The 7,414-nt window shown below is 47.4% G+C and overlaps 6 protein-coding genes across 6 annotated transcripts; 2 read left to right on the forward strand and 4 right to left on the reverse strand.

The window, feature by feature from the left end:
• Positions 1–124: 124 nt before the first annotated feature.
• On the reverse strand, positions 125–1,549 carry NEMAJ01_2303 (general transcriptional corepressor CYC8; the record flags this gene model as incomplete). Its single annotated transcript, XM_047916141.1, has 1 exon — positions 125–1,549. The coding sequence occupies one exon, from the start codon at positions 1,547–1,549 to the stop codon at positions 125–127; it is 1,425 nt and encodes a 474-aa protein (XP_047772098.1).
• A 185-nt stretch (positions 1,550–1,734) lies between these two features.
• NEMAJ01_2304 (uncharacterized protein) lies at positions 1,735–2,184 on the reverse strand (the record flags this gene model as incomplete). Its single annotated transcript, XM_047916142.1, has 1 exon — positions 1,735–2,184. One exon carries the CDS (start codon positions 2,182–2,184, stop codon positions 1,735–1,737), a length of 450 nt encoding a protein of 149 aa, XP_047772099.1.
• Positions 2,185–2,537: 353 nt separating this feature from the next.
• On the forward strand, positions 2,538–3,365 carry NEMAJ01_2305 (tRNA (guanine9-N1)-methyltransferase; the record flags this gene model as incomplete). Its single annotated transcript, XM_047916143.1, has 1 exon — positions 2,538–3,365. One exon carries the CDS (start codon positions 2,538–2,540, stop codon positions 3,363–3,365), a length of 828 nt encoding a protein of 275 aa, XP_047772100.1.
• Positions 3,366–3,661: 296 nt separating this feature from the next.
• NEMAJ01_2306 (large subunit ribosomal protein L31e) lies at positions 3,662–4,009 on the reverse strand (the record flags this gene model as incomplete). Its single annotated transcript, XM_047916144.1, has 1 exon — positions 3,662–4,009. One exon carries the CDS (start codon positions 4,007–4,009, stop codon positions 3,662–3,664), a length of 348 nt encoding a protein of 115 aa, XP_047772101.1.
• A 557-nt stretch (positions 4,010–4,566) lies between these two features.
• NEMAJ01_2307 (tubulin alpha) lies at positions 4,567–5,886 on the reverse strand (the record flags this gene model as incomplete). The annotated part of the gene is made up of 1 exon (XM_047916145.1): positions 4,567–5,886. One exon carries the CDS (start codon positions 5,884–5,886, stop codon positions 4,567–4,569), a length of 1,320 nt encoding a protein of 439 aa, XP_047772102.1.
• A 508-nt stretch (positions 5,887–6,394) lies between these two features.
• On the forward strand, positions 6,395–7,411 carry NEMAJ01_2308 (uncharacterized protein; the record flags this gene model as incomplete). The annotated part of the gene is made up of 1 exon (XM_047916146.1): positions 6,395–7,411. The coding sequence occupies one exon, from the start codon at positions 6,395–6,397 to the stop codon at positions 7,409–7,411; it is 1,017 nt and encodes a 338-aa protein (XP_047772103.1).
• Positions 7,412–7,414: the final 3 nt, after the last annotated feature.

Genomic DNA, 7,414 nt, shown 5'->3' on the forward strand with positions numbered 1-7,414 from the left:
TTACTCCTTTCAGGCACAGTATGCAGCAATAATCGCACCTGACACCTTCCAAAGTGGATGCCCTGAGTTGCAGGTCCTCCCCAAAAGTCCGTAGCTATTTCAATTTATTACTTTGCAGAATCTCTCACTCGCCCTCCTCCATATTCAGCATCTCAGCAAGCTTATCCGCCTCCTCCTTCTCCGCAGCCGAGAAGATAAACCCCGTGGGCCTATACCCGAGCAAAGCATGCGCCAGAAAGTACGGAGTCTTCCCAGGATTCGGCAGAATATCTCGAAGTGCCACCTCCGGGGGAGCATACGCACCCTCCCCGTCTCCACTCATCGCCTCTTCAATCTCCTCAATCCTCTCCAGGACAAGTCTATCCTCCGGAAAAATAGAAATTGCCTCCTCGTATATCTCCAGGGCACTCTCCAGCGCATCTTCAAACTGCTCGTACACTACTCCCAGGTTGTAAACTGCCTCTACATACCCGGGATTATGCTTTCTTGCCTCCTTGAACGACCGCATTGCATCCTGAAACTGCGAGAGATTGAAGTACAGTATCCCCAGGCTGTTCCAGTATATGTGATTCTGACTGTCCTGCTTCAGTGCGTGATGATAGCATCTGTACGCTTCCTCGTAGTCCTCTAGTTTCTGCTCTGAGCGTGCGAGGATGTACCAGGAGAACGCGGAGAGAGTCTCTGCCCTGTGCAAGCGCAGAACTTCTCTTGCTGCTTCCCAGTTTCTGTCCTTGTAATAAAGCCAAGCCAGAAGCATCGATGCTTTTTCGTGCCTGGGATTCAGCTGGCAGACTCCCTTCAGGATGTCAACTGCCTCCACCTCCCGAGACTGCAGTTCGTTCGCGTGTGCTATTTGTATGAGGACGTCATCTTTCGTGGGGTAGTGACTCTTTGAGGAGATGTTATGGAGCAGGTATTCGAAGCACTCCATCGCTGCTGTTATTGCGCCCTTCTTTTTGTACGTTACTCCGAGCCTGAAGTAAACTTCTGGGATGTACTCTGAAGTATGCTCTATCTTTATGGAGGCAGCGTACGCCTCTTCTGCTATTTGCAGGTTGTTCATTCTCTCGTAGAATACGCCGACTCCGTACCAGAGAAAGCCTTTTTTCTCCTTTATTTGCGATGCATTCTTCGAGACCATTTTGTACCAGGCGAGACTCTCCAGGAACTTATCGAGCATAAGGTAGCAGTACGCTATGTTTATAGCTATAGCGATGTCTTCCCCCTGGGAGAGCTTGTACAGCCGCAGGAATACGTCTAGCGCCTTTGGGAAGTCTCTCCTCCGCCTGTAAATAGGCCCCAGCATCATCAGAGCATCTCTTGAAAGCGGATTATTTGCAAGTGCTTTCTCGTACGCGAAGCATATGTTTTTCTCCATATTGCACTCTCTAAATAAATTTGCCATTGCAATCCAAGACGCCTCATTGTCCAGGAGAAGTCTTGTGTATAGATCTATGGGGATTTTCCTGGGGACTTGTGGGACTCTATCCATTCCCGGAAGGTCTTTCCACGTGCCTTGATGCGAATTAATTTTAGTATCGTTGTCCATCCGTAGATATAAAACTTTTTACCAAAACTATTATGATCATATACCAGGGGATCCTTCGAAAATTAATTTTACACTTTTTAGGATAATAGAAATACGCGTGACAGGAGGCAAAGGCCAAAACCAGGGAATTCCAGCGGATTATTTATTTTGCTGTCTCAGCGGATGCGCTGATTTTTTCTTTTCTCCTACTCTTCTGCTTCTTCTTTTTCTGGGACTTGGAAGAGTTTTGACTTCGCGTACTCTACAACGCCCTCTGGAGTGGGGCTCATAATCTCCAGGGCAGCGTCTATCTCCTCCTGCGAGAGTCCTGGGCCTGCCTGGAGGATCGCCTTTAGCGTGGAGACGGCCATTTTTCCGGTTTTATTCCTGTCGAATGCGTGGAAAGCCTCCAAAACCTCTTTCTGCGAGAGAATGCTGAGTCTCTCCGCGGCAAGAATTCTCCGTATCTCGTCGAGCGTAAAAATCTCTTTCCTGGGGGGGAGAGATGCCTCTACATCGTGGGATTTTACGATGCATCCGAGCGCTTCAAGCAGGAGGGAAACATTCTCTCTTTTTACGAGGTCTTTTCCCTCCGTCTCTGAGAAGAGCTCGAAAACCTCCTGCAGGACTTCCTCTGTGTTTATGGGTGCATTCATGAAAATAAAAAGAGAAATGGATTTATGCGGAGGAAAAGTCCGGAGGGAGAAATCTCGGGAAAGTGCGAGAATATCCGCGGAGAGAGATATAGACTTATCTTTGCACGTTCTGTGCGTATCCCCAGAAGTCTCCAGGCGTCTCGTGCGGACTCTGCAGAAGCAGCACAACAAGAAGATCTTCAAGCTAAAGCATACGGTGAAAAGGGTGATTTGCGCGTGTTTTACGCTTTTAGTTCCTGCAGTTACGTGCAGCACGAGGATATTCTCGGAGGAGGACGGAAAATATCTGTACAAAGTCTGCTTCTTCTGCAGTCGCGTGCATAAGATGCGGGTTTGCGGAAGAAAAGATTTTCATGGAGGAAAAGCCAGGGCGACTCTCGAAGAAGGAGAAGCGGGAGATCCGGTACGAGAGGATGAAGGAGAAGTACCGAGAGAAAAGAGCTGGAGCAAAGCGGGGGAAGAGGAAGCCCGTTCCTGAGGGGCAGAGACTCTCTGGGTACAGGATCTGGATAGAAGTCCTTGGGGGAGACGAGCTGATGACGCCTCGGGAGATGCGGAGTCTTTGCGGGCAGATACGGTACGCGTACGCTTCGAATAGAGTTGCACCTTCTCCCGTGCAGTTAACGGTTGGGAATAGTTCTCTTCTCTCGGGGTATATGCAGGAAGATTCGAGTAACTGGAAGAATGTGGAGTTTACGGGGAAGTCCGTGCAGGAGGAGGCTGCGGAGAGTGTCGTTGTCCTGTCAGCAGATGCTTCGGAGGAGCTGCAGAGTCTGGAGGAGGGGACAGTTTATGTGATTGGGGGACTTGTGGATAGGAACCGGCATAAGGGATACACGGAGAAGCTGTTTCAGGGCCGATTTAGGACGGCTCGTCTTCCCATCTCGCAGAAGCTTTCCTCCTCGAGTGTCCTGAGCACGCTCCACGTGTTCAACGTCCTCCTGGAGTACACGCAAACGAGGAGCTGGGAGGATGCGATTGAGAAGCACCTTCCCCAGAGGAAGAAGGCTTCAGAAAAGAGCATTTTAGAGAGTATTTCAGAGAGTACTTCAGAAAAGAAAGAAACTTCAGAAAATACTTTAGAAAAGACTATTTTAGAAGAAAAGACTATTTTAGAAACTTCAGAAGAAAATACTTTGCAAGAAAAAGAGACTTCAGAAAATACTTTAGAAGAGAAATAAAAGACTATTTTAGAAAAGACTTTACAACAAGAGACTATTTTAGAAGAGAAATAAAAGACTTCTGAATAGAAATAAAAGACTATTTTAGAAAAGACTTTACAACAAGAGACAACTTTAGAGACTGCTTTAGAGAATACTTTGCAGGAAGAGACTTTGCAGAAGGAAGAAGAGTAAGCCATGTTCTTTCTTGTCTTACTCTTTCTTTCTTGTCTTGGTATGAATAAAAGCCAGTCTACGACAATACAGGGAATTCCCAGGTACTCATTCTGTGCTAAGTCTGTGGTAAAATAAGTGATTTATTGGTCCATCTGTGCGATAAAGCTCTCTGTCTGCAGGCCCTTGAAAGTGGGGACGAACACGTGTTTAACGAACATCTCTGTCTTTGCGTTGTCCTTGAAGGAGGGCCTCTTTCCTACTTCTATTCTTATTCTTGTGGGGAGCTGCTTCTTTCCTCGGGACCAGATGGCTTTGTTGAGGTCCATGTCTATTTTAACGTCCATGGTCGTCTTGAACTGCTTCTGGATGAGTTTCTTCATGTTTCTAACGGCGCAGTCTGCCCATCTCTTCTGGGAGCACCCTTTGACGAGCTTCCACAAGTTCACAGTGAGGATTATTACTTTGTTCTCTGATGTTATATCTGCCATGTCCGTACAAGGGACAAAAAAAAAGAAAAAGAAAAAGAAAACGCAGAGAAAAGCAGAAAATAGAGGCAGAAAAGCAGAACTTGCAGNTTTTATGCAGGGTGTAAAATGAACTTAATACACAGTGCATAAAAGCAGATGCAAAGTCTTATTTTTAGCACACTGTGCAGAAAGTCCTGTTTACTGGGTGGGGTGCAATAAATAGGCGCATGCGTTTAAGCACTATTTAATGTGCAGAGGGCAGAAAGCAGCAGCAAAGTGCCACTATTAATGTGCAGGGCGCAGTAAGTCCTATTAGCACGTACAGCACAATAAATCCTGCACATAGCTGGAATAAAGCAGTGCGCAATAACTAGCAGAAGTTCACACTACGCAAAAAGAATGAGCAGACACCAAAACATAGTCCACACTGCGCAAAAAAAATGAGCAAAGACCAAGACATAGTCCACACTACGCAAAAAGAATGAGCAGATATCAAGAGATAGTCCACACTACGCAAAAAGAATGAGCAAAGACCAAGAGATCGTGTGCATTGGGCACAAAGTGAAGTACTGCCTTTATTACTCGAGGATCATCTCCCCTGCAAGATCGTGGTAGTCTGCCTCGAGGGTTGCGAGGTCTTCCCGTGCCTCGCTAAACTCTCCCTCTTCCATGCCCTCTCCGACGTACCAGTGGACGAAAGCCCTCTTACTGTACATGAGGTCGAACTTTTGGCTGAGTCTCTTCCAAGCCTCGACAATAGCCGTTGTATTGCTGAGAGCGCAAACAGCTCTCTTGAGGGGAGGCATTGCTCCTCCCGGGAGTGCTGTCGGGGGCTCATTATTGATTCCGATCTTAAATCCTGTTGGGCACCATTCCACGAACCTATCTCCCTTCTTGCTCTTTACGATTCCTGTTGCGATATTAACGTCTTTCGTGTTGATATCTCCCCTGAAAAGGAGGCAGCATGCGATATACTTACCCCTCCTCGTATCGCACTTAACGAGCTGATTCTGTGCCTCAAAGCAAGCTGTCGTTATTTCCGTTACGCTAAGCTGTTCGTGTGCTGCTCCCTCTGCTGATACAATAGGGGAGTAAGCGATAAGCGGGAAGTGAATCCTTGGGTACGGGACGAGGTTCGTCTGGAACTCTGCGAGGTCTACGTTCAGGGATCCTGGGAATCTCAGGGACGCAGTTATTGAGCTGACGACCTGAGCGATAACTCTGTTAAGATCTACGTAATCTGGCCTGTGTATTCCGAGTCCCTTGCACATATCGTAAATTGCTTCATTATCCACGAGGAAGGAGCAATCTGCGTGCTCTAGTGTCATGTGCGTGGTGAGTACTGAGTTATACGGCTCTACGACTGAGTTCGAGACCTGGGGGGCTGGGTATATTGCGAATTCCAGCTTACTCTTCTTCTCGTATATCTGGGAGAGTCTTTCGAGGATGAGGGTTCCAAGTCCCGATCCTGTTCCTCCCCCGAAGGAGTGGAAGATGAAGAATCCCTGGAGAGAGTCGCAGTTATCTACGAGTCTTCTGATCTGCTCTACTGCTGGTTCTATGATGTTCTTTCCGACTGTGTAGTGGCCTCTTGCGTAGTTATTTGCTGCGTCTTCTTTTCCTGCGATGAGCTGCGAGGGGTGATAGAGGTTCCTGTAGGCGCTTGTTTTTATCGTGTCGATTACGCCTGGCTCCAGATCTACCATGAGGGCTCTTGGGACCATGTTTCCTGTGCTTGTTTCTGAGAAAAAGGAGGAGGCTGAGTCGATTGGCTTGTTTGCTTCTTTGTCTACTTTTCCGTTGGGGAGTATTCCGTGCTCTAGGCAGTAGAGTTCCCAATTTGCGTTTCCCATTTGTATTCCACCCTGTCCGACGTGGATTGAAAGTATTTCTCTCATTTTCCTGGGGTGGGGTAAAAAAATGTTGGAAATAAATAGAAAAAATTAATAAAATGCTGGGCTGTGTGTACTATGTGATGGGGGTGGGGAGTAATTTTTGGGCAGTTTATAAAAAATCTGGGAAAAATGCGGGGGTTTGCGGGGAGGGCGCAAAAAGTCTGGGAGGTGGCAGGACTTTCTGTGCTGTGCGTGGTAAGTGGTGCCTCTGCGGGGCTTCTGCGCAGGCTGGGGCTTTTGAGCGCAAAACCAGCAGGACTTTCCAGACACGGCAGAAAAAGTCCTGCTGCTTTCCCAGAGTTTTTGGGGTGGGCGCAGAAAGTCCTGCCGAGCAAGCACTACTTCCTGCAAACAGCAGAAAAAGCCCTGCTTTTAAGACTTAGTACACACACACTGCCCACAAATTAGCACAATTTATGCTGCTTTTTCCTCGCGTGGACGCACCGAAAGAGGGCCCGAAACTCCCAGAGTGATCGCCCTTCGCATATAAGACAAACAAGAGAGCAGGCACATGAAGGAAGTGCAGTCAAACATATCAAAGCCTTTCGGAGCATACTTCTTCATAATGTGCTCCGCCAGTATCGTGTACACGGTGATTTCCGTCGTCACAATGTCCCACAACTATCGCACGATAAATGCATACGAGCACGACGAAGAGCTGAGAACCATCCTTCTGGAGACTATTTGCAACATCATCTTCAAAACCTTCACAGACGTACAAGTCATCGTATACTTCATTCTGAATGGGTCCATTTCCTTCTTCTACATGCACATTCTCCTGCAAATAGCTCGCCTTGTAAGATACGGATTTGTAGAAGGTGTAACTGTTCCAGACTCAAACATTACACTTTATATTCTGTACCTTCTCTCAAATGTGATGCGCATAATCATCAGCATAATGTGGAGTAACAGCGCAAAGTCTCACTTCTACGAGAGATGGAGCACCGTATCAAACCACACAGTATCCTCCAAATACACGTATTTCACCGTCTACTACATGCTTGAAGGATGCGCCCTTTTGATCATTAACCGATTTATTTTCCACGGGCTACTGTGGATTTACACGTATAAATACACGAGCAGGTCGGATATGCTGAATACGATGTGGTCGGGAGCGACTTCTTCCATTTGCTGGTACTTTCTGTGGGCGGAGAAAAGGCATAGCCAGAGAAAGTGGTTTATGTACATGTTTTATTCGATCAACATCCTCCGATTTGTAGTTACGTATATAGCTTCTGGAGAGAGGCGGTATACGCTGAATACGTACTATCGGGGGGCGACTGTTTCTGAGAGGCTGCTCCGGATTGTTGAGAGAGCGAAGGGGAAGGGATTCGGGCCCATGAGGAACCGCTTTTTGAACGTGCTTGACAACTTGGAGTACTTTATCATCGATATCCTGTATAACGTGTACTTTGTGTGGTACTGCGTGCTTCTGTACATGTCAAGGGGGGAGAGACGGCCTGTTATGGGGAAAGCCCGATACTCGATCGAGCAGCTGTCCGTTGGGAGCACGGAGGAGGCTGCGTGAATT

The sequence above is a fragment of the Nematocida major genome, assembly GCF_021653875.1.
Source record: "Nematocida major strain JUm2507 chromosome Unknown 2364, whole genome shotgun sequence".
Taxonomy (NCBI): domain Eukaryota; kingdom Fungi; phylum Microsporidia; genus Nematocida; species Nematocida major.